Source organism: Pristis pectinata, chromosome 6 (assembly GCF_009764475.1).
Source record: "Pristis pectinata isolate sPriPec2 chromosome 6, sPriPec2.1.pri, whole genome shotgun sequence".
Taxonomy (NCBI): domain Eukaryota; kingdom Metazoa; phylum Chordata; class Chondrichthyes; order Rhinopristiformes; family Pristidae; genus Pristis; species Pristis pectinata.
The window spans coordinates 87,282,088-87,304,941 of NC_067410.1; the positions used below are offsets into that span (position 1 = coordinate 87,282,088).

At 37.8% G+C, this 22,854-nt stretch overlaps 1 protein-coding gene across 5 annotated transcripts in view; it reads left to right on the top strand.

Annotated features, from left to right (window-relative positions):
* opa1 (OPA1 mitochondrial dynamin like GTPase) overlaps window positions 1–12,740 on the top strand; it is an 81,983-nt gene extending 69,243 nt beyond the window's left edge. For 3 of the 5 annotated variants that reach the window (XM_052018218.1, XM_052018216.1, XM_052018219.1), the window contains 2 exons: window positions 10,279–10,342; window positions 11,962–12,740. In XM_052018218.1, coding sequence (XP_051874178.1) covers window positions 10,279–10,342; window position 11,962 — 65 coding nt within the window. In that variant the 3' untranslated portion in view covers window positions 11,963–12,740. Of the gene's footprint in view, window positions 1–10,278; window positions 10,357–11,961 lie in introns of all 5 variants that reach the window. The other 2 variants (XM_052018215.1, XM_052018217.1) reach the window with 1 other exon arrangement.
* Window positions 12,741–22,854: the final 10,114 nt, after the last annotated feature.

Below are 22,854 nucleotides of genomic sequence, written 5' to 3' on the forward strand. Positions count from 1 at the left end.
ACAAAAATTAACCAGCAATATCTGTTTAACTTTATAAGTAAAGAAACCACTTTTTGCATGAAAAAAATCATCTTAGCTCCAAAGGATGTTAAATACCCTACAAACATGAGGAGAAATTATTTGGTTTTGATCTGTATTCGGAATCCTATAACATTATTATCTTAGAGAAATGGCTTCAATAATTTATGTTTTAAGATGTTATTTTGTACATTAGACTTGCTCCTTTCCCTTTAGAAATGATTTAATTTGTACAAATTTGCATCATGTGTGGGAGCACATCCCAGGTTGTCTGTTTTTGTCTTTGTTAATTGATGCACGCAGAAAGTGAAGGTCAAATGTGGTTTTCAGGTGAAACTGTATGAGGGACCAGGATGTAACTTGAGCAGGATATACGTATGGACATGACATAGTTATGTTCTAGCTTCATTTGTAGTAGACTAGAACTTCAAAAAAGAAATTTAAAAAAAAATAGGGCATTTAGATAAACTTAATTCAAGGAAAGTAAATTGCGTTATATCTGTACTTCTCACTTGCAGTCGGATGCAAGTGGCATCTTGGCATAGATTCATGAGGGTGATTCACCAACCTAGGTCCCAGGAGACTACATTTTTTTTTCCCTTCATTGCTCTTGCGTTAGATTACTAGGCTGAGTCCAATGTTGGAAAGTAGCTGATAAATCATTGGTGAAGTTAAGCCATTAAACTCAAAACTTCTGTATCTGCATTCAACTCCTGAGCTTTCTGACACTGACTAGTACAAATGCCAAGAATTCAGCATGAAACCATTCACATTTCTCAGGATATTCTCACCAATTATAATTTGATTTTACATTAATAGTGATATTTGCAGCTTTTTGAGAAGTAGTATAGTAGTTTTGATTGGAGCAGAAAAGTAACTCCGCAGTCTTAAGTTGAGGAGGAGCGAGAGACAAAATTATTGTGTTTGTGGATTTTCTCACTATCCTATGCTTTGTTGGGTCATTTTCATCTTTACTTTCGGATGAGAGATAATTGTTGTCATGGTAGTGTAAGGAAACTTTGATCACTATGAGCTGTCTTTGGGATAGTGATGGCAGAGAAAATATAACCCTTAGTAACTCATTTCTGTCCCACTATACCATCCAAATCTACCTTGTTAATTTCACTATGTCCTCTTCTCTTTCCCTTCCTGTCCTCACATTTTCGTCACTTGCATTTCTTCACCTCCCCTTTGTTCTGCTTCAGTCTTAACCCTGCCAGCTTGCAGCTCCACACAACACCCACTCATTACTACCACCCAGTCTAGCTGCCATGGCGGCTGGGAGGAAAATATAGGATTCAGATTTCTTTCTATTACCAGCCCTTCATATCTGCTTCACCCAAAGGCTTTGAATTTGGTCAAAATTCAGTTTAAGTTTCTTATTTTTAAACAAAAATGAAATTAAGAGGAGAAACTTCTTCATCTTATGGATGTAAATAATAACCATTTATTCACCTTTTAGGTGACATAATTGATCAAAATTTAGCAAATTATCAAAAGTTAACAATTTTTCTTCTCTATTCACCAACTACACTATGCCTTCTGAACTTCAGCAAGCATTCAGATTTAATATTTAAAAAAAACAGATTTAATCTTAGTTTTTTTTAAAGTTATCCTCCAGCATTTTACAGTTTAAAAAAAAAATCAGGGACACAAACCATAAAAACAGGTTATAGGAGGGGAAGGCTAAAAGGAGATTTAAACAGGAACTACCATATGTTCTGAGTGTTTATTAAAATGCAGATGCCTTTACAGTAAGGCCAGATGATTTTCCACAAAATGAGGTTTTAGAATGCTTAAGTTAGTGAATTGTCTACAAGAAATTATATCCAGTCAACTATCGATATTTGTTACACACACTGAAACTATTTCATTCATAATTTATTAGTCTATAGTATCCATCTTAATTTATTGAAAAACCTAATATAGTGTCAAGGACATCATGTGGGACACCAAGGGTGGTTCACTGTGTCCTTTATGGAGGGAAATCTATCAACCTTGCCCAATTTGGCCTACATGTGACTACAGACCCACAGTAATGTGGCTGACTCTTAGCTGCCTTCTGACTTAGTAAACCACAGTTCTGAAGTAATTGGGGATGAGCAATAAACACTGGGTTTGCATCCTATGAGTAAATAGCATAAGTAATTCTCTCCAAAAGTGAGTAATGTGTAGAGTAAATAATCGTTAATTTGTAACTGGATGGTACAGAGAGGACAAATAATTGTTGCATAATGGAGACACAAGAGACTGCAAATGCTGGTATTGTATAATAATGTTATTTAACAATAATAGATACCAGAACTGTTACTGGACATAAAACCAATGTATGGTATTAATATCTTTTTAAACTTCCTGTTTTCATCATCAATGACAAAGGATTACAAATAGCTCAGTGGTTATTGCTGCATTTTGTTTGAATAGTGGATCTTTGTGAGGGAGAAGTGTCAGATAATATCATGATTTGGGTCCCATTTCATTCAGAATGAAGTGCCATCCTTAATGAATAATCTGAATAATTCTGACACAGATTCCACCAAGGTATTTCTCATTTGATTCAAGGTGGCCATTTGGGAAGATTTGGTGATTTTTCTGGTCCATCAGCCCAAATCGTATGGGTTTGAGAGGAATGTCATGGCCATTCCCAGACAGAATTAATTCCTAAAATGTTCATGAAAGAACAAATGGATATCTTGTTCTAGTTTGCAATGTTTATGTGTCAAAATCTTAGATTAATACAGCGAAATCCATTTTCTGAGGGCTAATCATTTTTGTGTCTTAAAAAAATGTTGCAGGAATCTTTCTTCTCGAAAATATTGGACAGTTGCAGATAAAATTAAGAGACTCATTAAATCACATGCTCATTTGCAACCTGATGTAGCAGCACAGTGCAATTGACTATTCTCTTCAAGTTTGCACTGAGCTCTCTAAGCTGCTTTTGCAAATGTTGGAACATCTGTAATGTCTGCATTACTCCGCAGCAGCTTCAAATTAGAGGATCCTTAGTATCTACAAATAAAAGTAGGTTAGCAGAGGTCAGCACTTGAGAATTAGGCTAATCTGCTAGTCCCAAAAAGCTAATGAAGTTTTGTGGTTATTTAAATTTTCTAGTGGCACTCCCACTGTGCAATCAAATATGATTGAGTATTCTAAGTAACACCTAACTTTAGCAAAACTACAGCATCTTAGAGAAAAATTACAATATGTTATTAATTTGTTTAAAGGATGTTAAATTGTGACAGATTTAAATGTGCTCTCTAATTCCTTGTCCACTAGTTCAGAAATGTTTTGTATGATAGTTGAAAAAATGCTGAACTTCTGTTGAAAGTACAAAGTCCAAAATATATCCTTACTGCTCATGAAGTTTACATTGAACTTGTTTGTTGTTGTAAGCAAGGTCAATAACAAAGATATTGGCATGAGAATTGAATTGTTCCTAAATATAATGTGGGTGGATATCTGTAATCATGTTTAGTTATCGGAGATTTGATGCATTGAGACAGGGTCAGGAGGAATTATAATGGGGAGCAAGGAAATGGCAGAGCAATTAAACAAACACTTTGTCTATCTTCATGGAAAAAGACATACAAGAGGAATGAAGGAAAGTAGTATTAGCACAAAAAGGAACGCTAAAGAAGTTGGTGAGACTGAAAACCAGTAAGTCCAAAGAACCCCAGTGATTTAAATCTCCAAGTTTTGAAAGTAGTGGCTATAGAGTTGGTGGATATAGTGGTTACTATCTTTCTAAATTTGATAGATTCTTGAATAGATGGAGGGTATCAAATGTGACTCCACTATTTAAGTAAAGGTGGAGAGGGATAACAAACACCAATAATAGGGAAATGCTGGAATCTGTGACAAAGAATATTTTAACAGAACACCTAGAAAAGAATAAAAGGATTGAGCAGAGTTTGCATGAATTTATGGAATGGAAATAGAGTTTGATGAGTCTACTGGGAGTTCTTTGAGGATGTGACCAACAATGTGGATAAGGGGAATAAGTAAATGTGATATATTTAGATTTTCAAAAGGCTTTTGATAAGATCTCACACAGGTGGTTGAACAAGTTTAAGGCATGTGGAATGGGAGTAATATAACTGTTAAGAGTTGGTTAATAAACAGAAAGCAAGGAGTTGGAATAAGGTCTTTCTCAGGTTGGCAATCTGTGATTAGTGTTACCACAGATATGTGTGTGACCAAACGTCATATTTACAGGTTTTCTGATGATACAAAGTCACTAGATGGGATTGAGTAGGGAGCAGGATGTCAGGAGGCTTCAAAGGGATATAGATAAGTTAAGCGAATAGGTAAAAATATGACAGATGGAATATACTGAGGAAAAATGTAAGGCAATTTTGGTGCATAAAACAAAAAGGCAAAGTATTTGTTGCAAATTGGGAAATGTTGATTTTTCAGGGGTACCAAGATACTCTTGTGCACACATCACTAACTTGCAGATATAGTAAATGATTAGGAAGCCAAATGTCATGCTGGCTTTTACTAAGAGAGGATTTGAATAAAATTATCATACTGTACTGTTACAAGGACTTGGTGAGACCACACCTAGAGTATTATGTGCCGTTTTTGTCTTCTTACATAAATAACATACTTGCCATAGAGGGAGTGTAGTGAAAATTCACTAGACTGGTCCCTAGGGTGGTGGGTTTGCCATATGAGGAGAGATTGAGTAGACCAGGCATGTATTTTCTGGAGTTTAGTCGATTGAGGTGATTTCCTTGAAACATACAAAATTCTTTTGGGATTTCAAGGACGGATGCAGGGAGGATGTTTTCCACGAGGAGTCTAGAACCAGAGATGGTGGTCTCAGAATGAGGAGTAGGCCATTTTGACTGGAATGAGAATGAATTTCCTCACTCAGAGGATGGTAAAGTTTTGGAATTCAGAGCGCATTGGAGGCTCAGGTTCATTCAAAACAGAGATGAGTAGATTTCTGAATATTAAGGAATTCAAGGGATATGAAGGAAAACCAGGGTGAAGCAGAAGATCAGCCATGGTCTTAGTGAAAGACTGAATGGTGTACACCTGCTCGTAATTCTTGTGTTGTTGTAACTTGCTGTTTTACAACCACTTTGAGGGGGAGAAAAGCACCAGTACCTGCATCCAGAAAAATCTGGATTAAATTTACTAATTAGGTAATAAACATAACAATGTTTGCTGAATTGTCCTGGTGGATAGAAAGGAATAAGGACAGGAATTGTGGCTTTGTGAGGAACAGGTCATATCTTACAAAATTGATTGAGTTTTTTGAGGAGGTGACAAAAGTGCTTGATGAGGGTGAAGCAGTGGACATTATCTACATGGACTTTAGTAAGGCATTTGACAAGGTCACTTTTGGTAGATTGATTTGGAAGATAGAAAGATGCATGGGATCCAGAGTAAATTGCAAATTTGGATTCAGACCTGGCTTGCCCATAGAAAACAGAGTAGGAGCAAGTTTTTTTTTATGCAAAGAGTGGTAGGTGCCTGGAATTGGTTACCAGGGTTAGTAGTGGAAGCAGTCAGTTTGGTGGAGTTTAAGAGGCTCATGAATATGAAGGGAATGGAGGGATATGGATGATAAACAGGATGAGGGCATTTAGTATAAATTGGCGTCAAGATCTGCACAACATCGTGGATCGAATGGCCTGTCCAGTGCTGTACTGTTCTATGAGTTAGCATTAGTAAATATGTACTATCATGGTTGTCAATTTCACATTTTTATGGCATCACTATTTAAAGTTTTATTTGCCTGGCCATGAATGGCATTAAAATATCTGATAAAGTTAGTATCTAGTAAAATCACTATGCATAAGTGCAGTTTCCCCCTTTCTCACTTCATTTTAAGGATGGATATCAACATCTTTTATCTACTCAGGTTTTGTGCTGTTGATACTTCACAACTACACTAAACCTTACACCAGAAGATTACGATTGAGAAAATTAAATGGCAGTGGTATTATGGGGAGATGAGGAGAACTGCACTGAAACAATATTTGAAAGCATTCACGTTCACATAACGTGCTGGAAAAAGATTCCAGTATCTTAGTTAAGGGATTATAAGAATATTCACATCCAGATCAGAAAGGCAATGAATTAAGGCATGCAATAACTCATCTCTTAAGTAAATACTCTTCAAAAGACTGATGGAACAGTATTAAGGAAGGGTCAAAGGTCAGTTAAAGGCTTGTATGGGTCATAGTTTAATGTTCGCACATGTGACGGTTGGTACGAACTTTTAGCTTAGGATTTTCCCCCCTTCTGCTACAAAGTTTCCTCAGTCAGATTTCTTGCAACTTTTCAACACTTTGACCTTCTCAGAAATTGTATTTCCAACAACATTATTAAATCTAAGTTCATTGTTAATGATCTTGCAAATAAAGCCAGGATTGTATTTTGTGGACAGATGTAAACATGTATTGTTTTATGAATTTTATAACTTTTAAGATGATATTAATGGTTATACAAGTCGACGAGATCAACCTCACATTGTATTAAACAAAAAAAGTGGTAATCAATCATGTTTTTAAAACTGTGCCCATGCTGAATTTTGTCACTGACATAAATTATCATGAGCCAATTCGTGATTTGTGGCCACACACTTGCTGCAGAACTGCAGGATGGGCTGTGCTAGAGGCCTTCACTGCACAGCTCCTCTGTGATGCAAAGTAGATTGACGGTGATAACCTGGCCACTGGCATTGCTGATATTTATTATGCATTTCTAATCACTCCCTATCAGAAGTAGCATGGTATAATCTGTGGTATTGCATTCAATTCTGGTTGCCCCATCATAGGAAGGATGTGGAGGCTTTGGAGAGGGTGCAGAAGAAGTTTACCAGGATGCTGTATGGATTAGAGGGCATGTGCTACAAGGCGAGGTTGGACAAACTTGGGTTGTTTTCTCTGGAGTGGCAGAGGCTGAGGGAAATGATTGAAGTTTATAAAATTATGAGAGGCATAGATAGAGTAGACAGCCAGTATCATTGTCCCAGGGTCGAAATGTCTAATACTAGAAGGCATGCATTTAAGAGGGGTGTAAACTCAAAGGAGATGTGTGGGGCAAGTTTCTTACACAGAGTGGTGGGTGCCTGGAATGTGCTGCCGGGGTGGTGGTGGAGGCAAAAATGATAGAGGCGTTTAAGAGGCTCTTGGATAGGCACATGAATATACAGAGAATGGAGAGATATAGGCCATGTGTAGGCAGAAGGGATTAGTTTAGTTAGGCATTTAATTACTAGTTTCATTAGTTTGGCACTGTTCCTATGCCTGTTCCTGTACTGTACTGTTCTATGTTCTATCTGAGTAGGTAGATAAAAGTCTCCTGCCCTGGTGTGCCTGGAGTCACAAATAATCAAATCAGGTAATGACAGCATACTTACTTCCCTGACAAAACATCAGTAAACCAGCTGTCTTTTCTTGCAACAATCTGGTAGCTTCATGGTGTATAGTTATCATTAAAATAAAAATAGTAAGATGAATGAAAAAAAACAAAAAGCCGGTACATTTAACTTTAAAACAAAGGTAGGCAGGGTCTTGTGCACCAGCCCCTCAGCTCAATATGTTCTATTGCTGCTGCTGAACTCAGTGAGCTGGTGGAGCAAGAGTTCCAATGCATTGTATATTTCCACTTTGCAAAAGTGGAAGGTGAGAATACAGTGGAGGATAGATGGTGGTTCAGTACCACAACAACCCATGAACCAGCCCATGAGGTATGTCTGCAAGCTCTCTGTTATCAGAGAATAGTTCATTGATTCTGAACAAAAAGCAAAAGAACGGCAAGTGAAATAGAAAATGCTAGCAGTGCTCCACAGGCCAGGCAGCACCTGGAGAGAGAGAAACAAGGTCGGTGCTCCGGGTCGATGACATTCTGTTAAAAGGTCATTGATCTAGCGCACTGACTGTTTCTCTCTCCACAAAAGCTTCTTGGCTGCTGGCATTTCTGGATTTACTATTGATTGTGGTTTGATTGTGCAATAAGTCATTTCAAGTTTGGAAATTATACATCAAGTTTACTTCACTGAAATAAGAAGTAGAATTAAGGCATTTTCAGTTAAAATGCTAATGTTTAAGATATTCAATTAAAATTAGTTTGAAACCGGGCCAGTACAAACTTTCATAATGCATACGAAGAGAATTTTAATTTGTGATTCTGTGAAGAAGCCAGATGGCATTGCTATTTTAGAATAGATGTAGCAAGTGCCAACAACAGCATGTGCAGTGAATGAGTTAATGCTTGACGTATAGAAGATGCATCCAGGATCTGATCAAAAATGATGCAGCTTGTTAAAGAACTTTGGGTGGAATGTAATTAACCTTTTCAGCCCACACAGACTAAAATCTTTCCTTCTGATCTATATGATGTCCTTAAAAAGTACTTGTGTAATTAAACGGAGCTATGCAATATCATAATTATAAGCATCGGTCATTGACAATGATCATTATTTAAAGGATCTTTTTCGCTCAATGTATTTGTTCTTTTTAGATAATTGTACAAAAATAAGAAGCGAAGTTTAATTTGTGTAACAAGCTTATAGAATTATTATTTATAAGTGTATCAAGCCATTATTCTGATTAGTTTTTAGTTCCTGTTATAAATAAAGCCATATTTTAAATCACCTGAATTTATATTATTTTAATGACATTTGAGCAGCTCCAAAGATATTAGTACCAGCAGGAAGTTATGTTACAACAGATTTCTGGTATTACTGCAGTCGGCAATATCTTCCTACGGTTTTACTATATAAATGATTTTATAAGTATTGAGGAATGAAAATTGGTCGAATGAAGGAAAGCTAGGAATTATTCATGCAATAATTTAACTACAATATTTGCATTTGCTACTATGATAAATTCTTCACCTGTGCAAGTTTCTTTCAAGACCTAGTGATAAGCATTTTCATGTATCAATGCATTTATTCAGATTTTGCCATCTGAAGGAAAGGTAAAAGGACAAACAAGTGGATATAATTAAGTAGCACATGGCCTAGCTCAGTTAAGTAATATGCTCAATTCGAAGTATATCCAATTTGCTGAAGGATCTTCTCAATATAAGGCATTTATCAATTCTGCGAATATGTAAGCTATAGTACCACAGAATGTATGTAAGAAAGAAGTAGATCCTACTCTAGCTAATTATTTCCCAAAACAAGAAAATGCCATCGGTATTGTCTAGGGTCGGACAAGCTGTTGCAAGTGGTAGTTCACATTTGGCGTAGTTTATTAAACTACTAAAGCACAGTGTTCAGAAGACTCTATTGCTGATAGATATTTTTGATCCATTATTCACCAACACTAAGTATTTTGCAGTTTATCATTTAGAATTTCCACATAAAATGTAAAGAAACATTGGAGGTTGTCTTGATGTGCCCAGATTTCAGTATGGAAGGAATTGGGATTGTCGTGTTACTTGGCAGCATCCCAAAACATTCTCTCTCACAACATCTGAGAAAAAAATGTTGTGCTTGATTCAGGGGTGCCTCATCTCCATTTGAGATTTGAAGACGCAATTTGTCTTTTGTGGTTTTTGAAACAATTGCAGTGCAGCTATCTGGCTGACAAAGTTCTAAATCACCATGATACTTATACAAGGCATGATAACCTTTGAAGGCAATTTTACTGATAATGCAACAATTATTAAAACTGAGAAAAGCGGGGAGAAAATTTAATGGATAGATCAGGACTTTTGTAAGGTTGGAATAAGTTGAATGTAAGGAGATTTTGATATAATCAAGTGAGCTTTGACAGGCAGTCAACTGCAACAAACATTATATTAATATATGTCAAGCAACGTTTTGAATCTGACTTAAGTGGGGTAATAATGTATCTAATAAAAATTAGTTGCAGATGTGATTAGACAAAAATCTTCCACAATTGATTCATGTACTTCCAGATTAATTGGATACAGGCGACCCCCGCATTATTGCCGTTCGAGTTACGGGAATTCGCCCTGAAAGAACTCTTAAATCATTGCCCAAAAACTTGAGATAGGGAGTAAAATTTGCTCTCATGGAATTTGTGTGTGTGCGTGTGTGTTGTGGGAGTGGGGGGGAAGAAAAAGGAAACAAATCAACACAAAATTTGCTTCTTTTCAACTCTAGTTTCTTGATGCATGCACAGATGATATGGCTTCACGTTACAAGAAAATCACATTACGGTCCATTTCCTAGGAACACAACCCCCGACCCTCATAACACTGAGGTCACCTGTTTTGAATTAATGTGCATTGAGATTGTAATAATTGTCAAACTTTTCTATATTTCAGAGAGAGTTCGTGAGATTCAGGAGAAGTTAGAAGTATTCATTGAAGCTCTTCTTCAAGAAAAATAGTAAGATTTCTAATGTATGTATCAGTTCTCAGAAACTAACATCCATTTGTTTTGTTTAAATTTATCAAAAGGTTTGTATTTTAGGAGATCTATTCATGGCTTAAAATTTACCGAATAAATGGTTGAAATATACTACACTACCCAAAGTTGTATCCCTATAGGAAACATAAAACATTACAATTATTTTCAGATTTCAAAAATGATAAAATATTGACCAGAGATTCTATGCCTAATTGCTGTCTAGCAGACATTGCCGGCAGTGCACTCAAATAGTTGCTGTTGGAGGGAGGCATTGGCATCAAGCTTCATTGTGATCCCCGCTTTCCCCACTGAGGACAGCTTCCATTAGTTGTCAGAATGCTCACATAAATAATGGCCAGTTGGCTAAAGGCACTGAAAAGCAGCTGGCATCTGTATACATCCACTTAGCAACCTAATATTCCCAGGAAAGGAAGAATAGTGAGAAAACTGGCTTACACAATTAACAAGAAGGAGATAATAATGATTGGGAATAATAATATAAATCTGCTGAATTTATAGTCATTAAAGTTGTTCTATTGAAGCCAGTCCAGTAATGATAAACAACTTGTAACTTCACAAATCTTTTACCGATGGGGGCTGACGTTCATCATTAACAATTTTTGAATATATACGATCCAACTCAACACATTTGAATTTACATGTTATATTAAGCAAGGATTTGGTTTAACCATAATTATTTAATTGTAGCCATTTATTCTTACGAGTGGAGTTAAACATTAGTGCACTTTTCGCCATCCCTTACAAATTTTAGACCAACTGCCTGTGCATGAAATACTGCATTGACTTGTTGTTAGTATATGGTTCCGTAAACCTCTGAACAAAGTACCATTCTCCTTGTGCAAGACTAAACAGTGTATGCTTGCAGACTAGTTCATTGGAAGAGGAACAATTAAGGTGTTTCTATACTTTCTCAGTATTTTATACTTTGGGTCATTGAATATTGACCACAAATATGCATCTAGCTATTATTCCAGATCCCTGAAACAGGATTTCTCAGCTTAATCGTAGTATCACTATGAATTCAGTCAATTCAGAATGGACTGGGGATCAAATCTCTTTGCTGATTTCAACAACTAAGTTACTGGGTAAAGCTAAAGATATCATTTCATTTGTTTCTGGAATGTAATTAGGTGTTATTCCCAAGTAATAATTGATAATAGTGCTGACAGGGATCTCTGATCTCAATGGCATTCATGACGCAGACCTCACTATCAACATTTCCATAAAGCAGTCCATAGTATTACGGAGCACATGATATTTGTACTGAACATTGAAAATGTTTAAAAAAAACGTTCACATTCCTTAGATGAAATCTTGATGCATATTACTTGTTTTTATTGCTCAGACCTTGAATATTTAATTTATGAAATGTAATTTTTATACTTAAGTGTGAACATTAGCAATTGTTTTCTATTGCTTAACTGTGAATGAATAAGTTTAAAATATTATCAGAAAGATCTGTTCAATGCGAGTTAATATATATTTTTTTGGTTTGAAAAAATATTCCAACACTGTTGGAACCATTTACTATTGTGCTAAATTATTGTTTTTTTTCCCCTTATGCTAATTCATTAAAGACACATCCCTTGATCTGGAGCTTTGTGACATGTGGTGTTGCTTGAATCGGTAACCATTGGATGAAGTGCTGCAGGGAGTTAAAGCATTGGCTTAAACACACCTCAGAAGATATTACTTCATAAATTGTGTACATTGAAATTAAAATCATTTAAATTCTCCTTGCATTCTAATCTCTGAGCTGAGAATTCGTGAGCAATGTTTTCCTTGCATTTTTATAATCTTGACATTTTCAGCACAAAGCTTCAGCTAATCACCTTTTTCTATCAATCTCCTGAAACATGTTAATATGTTGAATGTCTCAAGTATACAAAACAAGACAGAGCGTCACTGTATAAGTGAAGGCTGATGAACTGTTCTGTCAACTGTGTAAAATTTTTGGTGCAAACACTCAGATTTAGAGGAATAAAGAACAACTGTCTGAAACTACATTTGTTGGGAATTACGTTGTCCACTTGTCTCATCCAAGTACACTCAGTAGCACTTGTTGATTCACATGCAAAGATTCCCTGAAGAAAATAAATCAAAATTAAAATGTTCACAAGACAAATTATTGCCTGGACTAAAATGAAAGTAATATTTGGTATGTATCCTTTTGGATCTTGCAATGTTGTACCAGAGTCTCCAGAATTTGTGTAGATGCAAATATGAATGGACAAAAAAATCATAGTTTGTGATTTTTTTCTTTTGAATTGTCTAGGCCATGCATGATGTAATTATTGAGGAGTCATGTATTTATTGAATACAGTTGTATTTAAATAAAACGGAGTAAAATTTTGGAAATGAAAATGCTTTCTTGTGAAATGTTTCCCATGCATGAAACTCCTAAATATGGTTCGCTGATGTCTCAAGCTCTGCAATCTATGAGGTACAGAAGTCCATTATCAAAAAGGTTAAAGCTCTAAGCACATGGTCACTAATTAATATGGATCATATTAAATATACTTGCAGAATCATGGAATGGTTGCACTGCTGACAGATTATTCTCCCTGTTAAGTCCAAGTTGGCCCTATGTAAGAGCAAACTAACTAATCCAAATTCCTGCAACTGCTACATTTCCCTGCAAGTTTCCATTTGAATGCTACAATTATGACTGTCTCCTATATTACCTTGACAGTACATTCCACACTCTTAAACAATTGCAATGAAAACAAAATTCCTCACATCACTTTTGGTTCATTTGGCATCCCTCCATTCCTTGTGCTCTATTTCTTAACCCCTCTCCAATGAGAACAATTTCTCTCCATCTGCTCTATCTGTACACTTCATGACTTTAAATACCTTATCAGATCCTATCACGACCTCCTGTTCCAACCCCAGCACCACCCTTGTCACCATCTTGTCCCTGATTATTTTTTCTGGAACTTTCTGGACCACTGAGGTTAATCTGAACAATCTGAGGATACTTTATTTATCACTGCATCCTTTTGAACAAGAAACATCAAGTCTTAATGTTATTTTCTGTTAAATATCATCCATACGATACAGGAAGTAACCTGTTTAGTATAACAATCTGTCTTGATTCTGGTAATTTGCAAAATTACCCAATTAGACAAAATAGTTGTTTTATAGTTTTATTTGTGCTCAGAGTGTGTGTGATAGCAACAAGACCACATTTATTGCCCATTCCAAGTCGGCTTGAGAAATACAGTGGTACCATTTTCCACATGTGGTGATAGTGTTTGCACAATGATTCTAAATTGTGAATTCTGTAAGGATGATTTGCCATAACCTGAACAACTGTAACATGGGGGTCGCCGGTATTGACCTATCAACAATGAAAGTAGAGTGTTCAAGTCAGAGCGGTGAATGATCTGCAGGTACGGTGTTGCTGCTCACTTTCTCAGTAATAATGATTGCTGGGGTGGGAGGAGGAGGCGTTGCCATGTTGGCAATTTGTAGACTTTGTCTGATGTAACCATAGAGCACTGGTGCATGGTACATGTGGAGATGGGGCGTTGGTGGATGAAGATTGAGTGTAGGAGGAAATTAAATGTAGTGGTAAGGATAGCAATTAAGCTAACTTCTGTACTGTATGATGTTGAGCTTCTTTAATATGGTGCTTGCACTTATCAAGGCAAGAATATTACATCACTGTCAAAATGCTAAATGGTGGAGAGGCAATAAATGATGCCATTTCAATAGTTGATGCAGGTCATCTGTATATTCATGATCCTTTGGTTATTTGCAAACTTCATTTGCTTGAAGTGTTTTTGGGTTGTGTCCTGCATTTATCTCGAAAAGCAGTCATTCTGACTTTTGCAAGTAGTACTTATGCAATTCATTTTCAATTAAAAAATCTAGCATATCGGTACCTAGCTCTTAAATAATGCCATGTTTAGTTAAATATATACTTAATTAACTTATCCTGAACATGAATAATAACCATAAAATGCTCCATAGCTGAACTATAATTACACCATGATGTGTTACATAAATGCAAATTACTTCACTTGCATTTATTGCTTGTATCAATAAAGGCTATAGAATGTAAGGATATTTCTAACCTCTCCAAAAACGTCTAAGCATGTATGTCTCTAGAAGCTCTTCTATAGAATCTATTTAATAAGGTTTGGTATTTGGTATGTTGAGTTTCAGGTACTAACAGTAGAACATTCTTTTAAAAAAAATACATTTTTAAATCAGTGGAGATGAGTATTTGTGACACATCAAACCTTTGGGACGAGGGAGTAAATAATAATTGCTTAAGTAGTTTTAATTACTGCCATTATTATCTGAATTTGCCTTAGTATTGCTATTTGCATCTAAGTACATTCAATTTATAGGTTGTTCAATGTTAGGTACTGGTTACAACTGTTTTGATAAGTATCTCTCTGGTGGAATACAGGAAACAAACATTTTGGTGTCTAATTGTAACCCTTATTATTGCCATTTAAGACAGTTAAATACATTCCTTTGTATTTTTGTATAATTGAAGTTTCTAGGATCTGCCTTTCAATTATCCAGCCATAGACTAAATCCACATGGTATTCCTTCATACAATACAAAATCTAAAGTAGAATAGTGAATTTAAGAGTAGTTATTATTTATCATCCTTTTAATTCAAGCTTATCATTAAACTACCTTATTCTTGGTGCATATATATAGACTGGTTCAACAAATGTGAGACAAACTAGAGATGATTTGGTTTAAGATTGGTCTTTTTAAGCTGAACTTTTACCCAGTGACTCTTTGGGAAATGAAGTGCCCATTCTTTGAATCTTATCAGCTGACAGCATTCAGTAGCTGGGCAGGATGCAACACAACATTAGCATTTCCAAAGATTCACAGTGACTAATAGTATGACTACAAAACTGTTGCTCACTTGTGTACTCCTATTATGTTGAAGACACAAAGAAGCTGAAGACTGGTAAAGACCTGTCACATCTTGCAGTCTTGTAGACAGCCCAGAAGCTTCATCCCTTTTTTGGAAGGCCTGTTCCTTGTCCCTCCCCATCCCTCAAAGGCCATGAATGATCTCTGAGGTAGGTAAATTTATTCAGTGATACAGAGCGGATGATTCTATTCTGACTTCATGCCTGTACCATTTGTTTCCCAGCTTGTTATAGGGATGTGGTAGTTTTCAGAGTTTTGTTTCTAATGATATCCTCACTGGATTGGAGTTAATGGAGACCTTGTCTGAACTCATCAGAGCTGAAATTCTTGTGCTACAAGCACTGACATCGCTGACTGTCTCGGAAGTTTATACAAGTGGGGTGGGAGGGGAGGATTTTCAGCAAAGTGAAGAGATGACATTTCCCTGAGATGAAAGTTAAATTTGAGCAATGTCATACAAGTATCAGTTTTGCAGTAAATTCATCAATGAGCAGACCTTGGTAGCCATCAGAAAGTTCATCTTAGTATAACCTGTTTTAGCAATCCTGTTTTGACGTTTTTCTCTGTTAGTGACTCTTAAACAATGGGTCATTTACCAGGAACAACCTCTCCGATCCCTGGTGCAGACCATTAGCTGTAGACAAACCTTCAGATATTTGTCTGCTCAGATTATGCACTAAAATGCACAACAGTATTAATATTGAAAAAAGTAAATTCAAAACTAGTTGCATGATGTTAGCTGTTAGGGCAATTTTACAAATATTTGATGTGGTCCTTTGATGTTTAAGCATTATTTTGGATGTCTTGAAAAGAGAAGGCAAATAGGTTTTCAGGAAATATCAGAATCAGATTTATTATCACTGACATATGTCATGAAATTTGTTGTTTTGTGGCAGCAGTACAGTGCAAGACTTAAAAATTACAATAAGTTACAAAAATAAATAAATAGTGCAAAAGAGCAATAACGAGATAGTGTTCATGGACCGTTCAGAAATCTGATGGTGGTAGGATAAAAGCTGTTCCTGAAATGTTGAGTGTGGATCTTCAGGCTCCTGTACCACCATCTCAATGGTAGTAACGTGAAAAGGGCATGTCCTGGGTGGTGAGGGTCCTTAATGATGGATACCGCCTTCTTGAGGCACCACCTCTTGAAGATGATCTTGATGGTGGGGAGGGTTGTGCCCGTGATGGAGCTGGCTGAGACTACAACCCTCTGCAGCCTCTTTTGATCCTGCACATTGGAGCCTCCATACCAGGCGGTGCTGCAACCAGTCAGAATGCTCTCCACAGTACACCTGTAGAAATTTGCAAGAATCTTTGGTGGCATACTAAATCTCCTCAAACTCCTAATGAAGTAGAGCCGCTGGTGTGCCTTCTACGTGATTGCATCAATGTGTTGGGCCCAGGATAGTTCCTCTGAGATATTGATGCCCAGGAACTTGAAGCTGCTCATCCTTTCCACCACTGACCCCTCAATGAAGACTGGAGTGTGTTGTCCTGACTTCCCCTTCCTAAAGTCCACAATCAATTCCTTGGTCTTGCTGACGTTGAGTGCGAGGTAGTTGTTGCAACACCACTCAACCAGCCAATCTACCTCACTCCTGTACACCTCCTGATCACCATCTGAGATCCTACAAACGGTCCTGTCTTCCCACTTTAATGGCCTCCAATTCCCATGTCAATTAACTCTGAATGAATTTGCAGTAATAGCACCTGACAGATTTGTGTTAATTCTACTAAATCAAGTTGGAAGAAAAATTAACAAGGTTAGGCTAGCATTATTTAAAGCATTTAGCGTGAAAGTCAATGTCATTTGGAGCAGATAATCTCAATAACAAAAAGATAAATCAAAATACCCCAAAAGACTGTAAAGTTACAGATCATCTTAGATTACATTTCTGGAACAAACCCAAAGAAAGTTATGAAGAAAGCTGCAAATTGCCATTATATTAGTTTTTTTTTGTAGTATGGCCAACATGATCTTTTGAAGGTCTCAGACATGTTTATTTCAATATAATAATGGCTCATTGCTACAAAAGAAAAATACGTCAGTTGAACAACAAAAATGATCGCATATAGTGTCAACTATTGGACTGTGGGCTGTGATTGAATTTGCCCTTTTCCTTGAATGATTGGTTTATCTAAAAACATAATGATAGATGATTGTGCCTATCATTATTCCAAAAGCTTGTTATTAAAGCTCAGCTGAACCCTGCTTAAGACAGGTTGTTGAAAGGTTCAGGCATTTGACTCCCACCTCTTAACTCGTACTCATCCTTTATTGAAAAATTGTGACCCCACACCTAACTCCATTGGGTTGGAATGAGTTAAACTTGGACCTAATTGAAGCTCAGATGTGAGATGAAATGAAATATCTTTAGTCACATGTACATCGAAACTCACACAGTGAAATGCATCTTTTGCGTAGTGTTCTGGGGGCAGCCCGCAAGTGTCGCCACGCTTCCAGCGCCAACATAGCATGACCACAACTTCCTAACCTGTACATTTTTGGAATATGGGAGGAAACCCATGTAGACACGGGGAGAACGTACAAACTCCTCACAGACAGTGGTTGGAATTGAACCCAATTCGCTGGTGCTGTAACAACGTTATGCTAACCGCCACGCTACCGTGCCTATCACAATCTTGAAGCAAAAGCACAATGTTGTTTTTACCAAAATTCTTCTGCAGAGTCAACAGTCTTTGCTTTGTTACCACCTCTCCCACCCACCCTTCCCTTGGTATCACTGTTGTAAGGGGTGGGTGGAATTACAACAAAATTATACCACAGACCATTCACTTTAGAACACAATAGCATCCAACTCTTGCCACAATCCTCTCTTCCAGCATAAATTCATCATAGTATTCCCAATCATGAGAGATGATGTAAGATATTAAAGTGTGCCTATGTTCTGTTCCTTCACATGCTCCAGGCACTCACGCACCAACCCCACCCTGAATTAAAACTGAGCTCTGTATTCTTTCTCTTGGAATTGGAATTGTCTTATTATTGTCACTCTACCGAGGTACAGTGGAAAAACTTGTCTTGCATACGGTTCATACAGATCAATTCATTACACAGTGCATTGAGGTAGTACAGGGTAAAACAATACAGAATGCAGAATAATGCATCACAGCTACAGAGGAAGTACAGTGCAGGTAGACAATAAGGTCCAAGGTCATAAAGAGGTAGATTGTGAGGTTAAGAGTCCATTTTATCATACTAGGGAACTATTCAATAGTCTTAAACAGCAGGATAGAAGCTGTCCTTGAAGCTGGTGGTACGTGCTTTCAGGCTTTTGTATCTTCTGCCCGATGGGAGAGGGGAGAAGAAAGAATGACCAGGGTGGGTGGTGTCTTTGATTATGCTGGCTGCTTTACCGAGGCAGCGAGAAGTGTAGAAAGAGTCTATGGAGGGGAGGCTGGATTCCGTGATGTGCTGAGCTGTGTCCACAACTCTCTGCAGTCCCGAGGTGAGAACTTGCCATACCAAATTGTGGTGCATCCAGATAGGAACTTGAAGCTCTCAACCCTCTCGACCTCAGCACTGTTGACGTAGACAGGAGCATGTGCACCATCCCCTTTCTGTAGTCAATGACCAGCTCTTTTGTTTTACTAACATTGAGCAAAAAGTTGTTGTCACAACATCATGTCACTAAGCTCTCTATCTCCTTCCTGTACTCTGACTCATTGTTATTTGAGATATGGCCCACTGCGGTGGTATCATCTACAAACTTGTAGATGGAGTTAGAGAAGCATCTGGCCATGCAGTCATGCGTTTATTAGGAGTAGAGTTGGGGGCTGAGAACACAGTCTTGTGGGGCCTCAGTGTTGAGAGTAATCATGGCGGAGGTGTTGCTGCCTATCCTCACTGATTGCGGTCTGTTGGTCAGGAAGTCGAGGATCCAGTTGCAAAGGGAGGTGGTGAGTCCCAGGTCTCAGAGTTTGAAGATGAGTTTGCTTGGAATTATGGTATTGAAGGCGGAGCTGTAGTCAATAAACAATAGTCTAACGTAGGTGTCTTTACTGTCCAGATGCTCCAGGGATGAGTGTAGGGCCAGGGAGATGGCATCCGCCATAGATCTGTTTCGGCAGTAGGCAAATTGCAGTGGGTCAAGGTTGTCTGGGAGGCTGTAGTTAATGCGTGCCATGACCAGCCTCTTGAAGCACTTCATGGTGGTGGATGTCAGAGCCACCGGGCGGTAGTAATTAAGGCACATTACCTTGTTTATCTTAGGTACCGGGATGATAGCGGTCTTCTTTAGGCAGGTGGGAACCTCAGATTGAAGCATGGAGAAGTTAAAAATGTCTGCAAGTACCCTCACCAGCTGAGCTGCGTAGGATCTAAGGACACGGCCGGGGACACCATCTGGCCCAGATGCTTTCCGTGGGTTCAATCTTCGGAAGACTGATCTTACGTCCTCAACAGTGACTATGGGTTCGGGTGCATTGGAGGCTGTTAGGATGGGTGGTGACATTCCAATCTCTTTCTGTTCAAAACGTGCATAGAATGCATTAAGCTCATCAGGAAGGGATGCGCTGTTGTTGGTGACTTGGTTTTGTAGCCCGTTATAGCATGTAAGCCCTGCCACAACTGACGGCTGGTCTGGGGCTCGATTTTCGAATGGTATTGTCTCTAGGCATCTTGATTGCTTTACAGAGGTTGTATCTTGATTTCTTGTGAAGGTCAGGGTCACCTGATTTCAATGCTGCAGTCCTAGACTTCAGTAGGGAGTGGATCTCCTGGTTCATCCATGGTTTCCGGTTTGGGAACACCCGTATTGTCCTCTTTGGTACACAGTCCTCAACACACTTGCTGATAAAGTTCATGATGGTGGTGACATACTCATCAAGGTTGGCAGCTGAGTCTTTGAACATGGACCAGTCTACCGACTCAAAGCAGTCGCATAAGAAGCCCATCTATTTCCTCAGACCAGCACTGTACAACTTTCTGTACTGGATCCTCATGTTTCAGCTTCTGTTTGTATGCAGGGAGAAGCATAACAGTCTGGTGGTCTGATTTACCAAAGTATGGGTGGGGGGTGTGGCTCAGAAAGCATCTTTGATGGTTGTAGAGCAATGGTCAAAGGTGTCTGGGACCCTGGTGGGACAAGACACGTGTTGGTAATATTTTGGGAACACACTCTTGAAGTTGGCCTGGTTGAAGACACCCGCAATGATCCTGTCTCAAGGCTTTTGATCATGGAATATGGTTTATTGAGTGCAAGCTTCATATCCACCTGGCACAGAATGAATGCAACCTGATGCTTCTTTGGCAATGACTAATGACATTGTGATAACCTTAGCATCGTTGCACACTAGTTCTCCATCCACTGAATAGAGTTCCTTCCAGATGTTGTGTATTACAGAGATTACACGTAACCCAGTCAAAGAGGCATGAGTGCAGTAAATAGTGTCTTACTCCATTGAAAAGTCTGTAATCCAAACAAAGCTGCTTATTCCAGCAGTTGATTGCTCTCTCCCAAAGCAGATTGAGATGAATTCCACTCACCTGGAGTGGAATGGATCATCCCTTCCTTAATAGAGCAGTTTGCTGCAAACTACAGATGTTGCACATGTCACTGATGTAGAGAGCAGGAGCGTGGTGACTCTTTGCAAGCTGCTCTCAGCTGATCTACTTATCACCAATACCAATACCAGGGTATCCCGTTTCAAGGCTAAACAACTGGCGAGTCATCTCCATCTGGCCCACTTAAGTGCACAGCAAATTGCCTGTGCTCATTGTTCCCCTAACTGCACTTGACTGAAGCAAGGTCCCAAAGGTGACCTGATCAACAATGACCTGCCCAAAGCAGGTTTCTCAATGCAAATGGAAAGCCCTGCTCTGATGCTCACATGCATTGAAATATGTTTAAAATCTACTAAAACATGAATAATATTGGAAGAAAAATTAAACTTGAAGATCTATAAACTTGAAGAATTAAATACATTACTGAATTAAATCTATTGCTCAATAAAATTGAAGACCATAAAGTCCTTGAAAGTTTACCCTTTACCTGCACAGGCTTTCCTCTCTATTAAAATCTGTGGCGTTGATGAACCTAATGAAATCATTTCATCTATTCCTTTGTTTCTCTAGTTGAACCTAACCTGATGCAGATCCAGCAGATGGATTTCCCAATGTAACTGACAGGAAGGAAATTAGCACTCCACTCCTGGGTACCAGGAGGAGTTCATCGTCAGAGCACACTCAGAAGGAAGGTGATGAGGTCCTCTCAAAGAATTCTCAAGTTCCAGATTTAAATGAGTGGTCCTCAAATTTGTTTCCAAGCTCTTCCTGTAAAAGGTTGTGCATCTGTCTTAAATCAACAATAAAGGTTTGTAGAAGTGGCAATAATGGCAGATTTCAAAGTTTCTTCATGCCTGACTGCTCACAATGGAGTTGAATTTTCATACACAATAGAAATATACAACAAGTGGGAATTCTATTCATAAATTGGGATAAACAAATGAAATAAGGTAGGCCTTAACATGTCCTCAAAGAGGAAATGTTCTTGCTTCTTTCCACCAGATCTTTGCCATTCAGCTGCCTAATAACTATTAATGATGTTCTGCTTTGATAAATGTATGGATTCCTGTGTTTCTATTTTTGTCTTGACTCTTAGTTGTTCACTTTTATTTATTAAATCTTTGCTTTACATCCTAACAGGGAATGCTGAAAATGACTGACAGATCATTAAGTATTTGTAGAGAAGAAAACTCAGTTAATAGACTGGATCATGCTCGATTCAGCCAACATCTCATGCTCAGCAATACCACCCCCAGCACATCTGACTTCCACATTTCAGTGTGTACAGTAGCAACAAACAACAGTTATCTGGTGGTTCTTTCTATAACTGCCAGCTGCAAATCAGCACAATATAGACCAGAGTTTCAGTCACTGGGCTTTTCCTCAGAATTTCACAAGCATATTACTATATTGAGTGTTTAGTACAAAATAATATAATTGTAGCTACCTCTTTCTCCAAAATGTTTGGGCTCTTTTTTGCAAGAGCTTTTCACAATTTGGGCCTTGTGATGCTGCTTTCCATTTCTGCAGAGGTTTGGTCATTTACATTAGGTGTGAGAATACTGTGCAAGATGCCTGTTACTTAGTTTTCTGGGTTCTTATATGTAGCAGATGTTAGAAATTCTAACAAGTGGATAATTTTGGTGATCTGTCCATCAAAAGAATTATTCATACAAGCTAGTTAAATTGGTGATTGAACTAATAGGAATCAAATAAGTTACAAGGGGAGTAGCATTATTGGTTTCACTAAGCTTACCATGATCTGTTCATTTGTGTCCAAAAATTGAATGCAGTGTGATAATATAGAATTTGCTGCTAACCAGAATATCAATTAAAACAATTCAGCTATGATTTGTCACAAAAAGCACAGTTAATTTGCTGTATAATTGCTGAATTATTAAATGAAAATGAATAGTTCTGTTCAGCAAAATAGAACATGCATACATTGTTTTTACATTATACATTGACTTTATATATGACTATACTGAGAATGCTTAGAGATGATTTAGTAAACTAAAATATGTTTTCA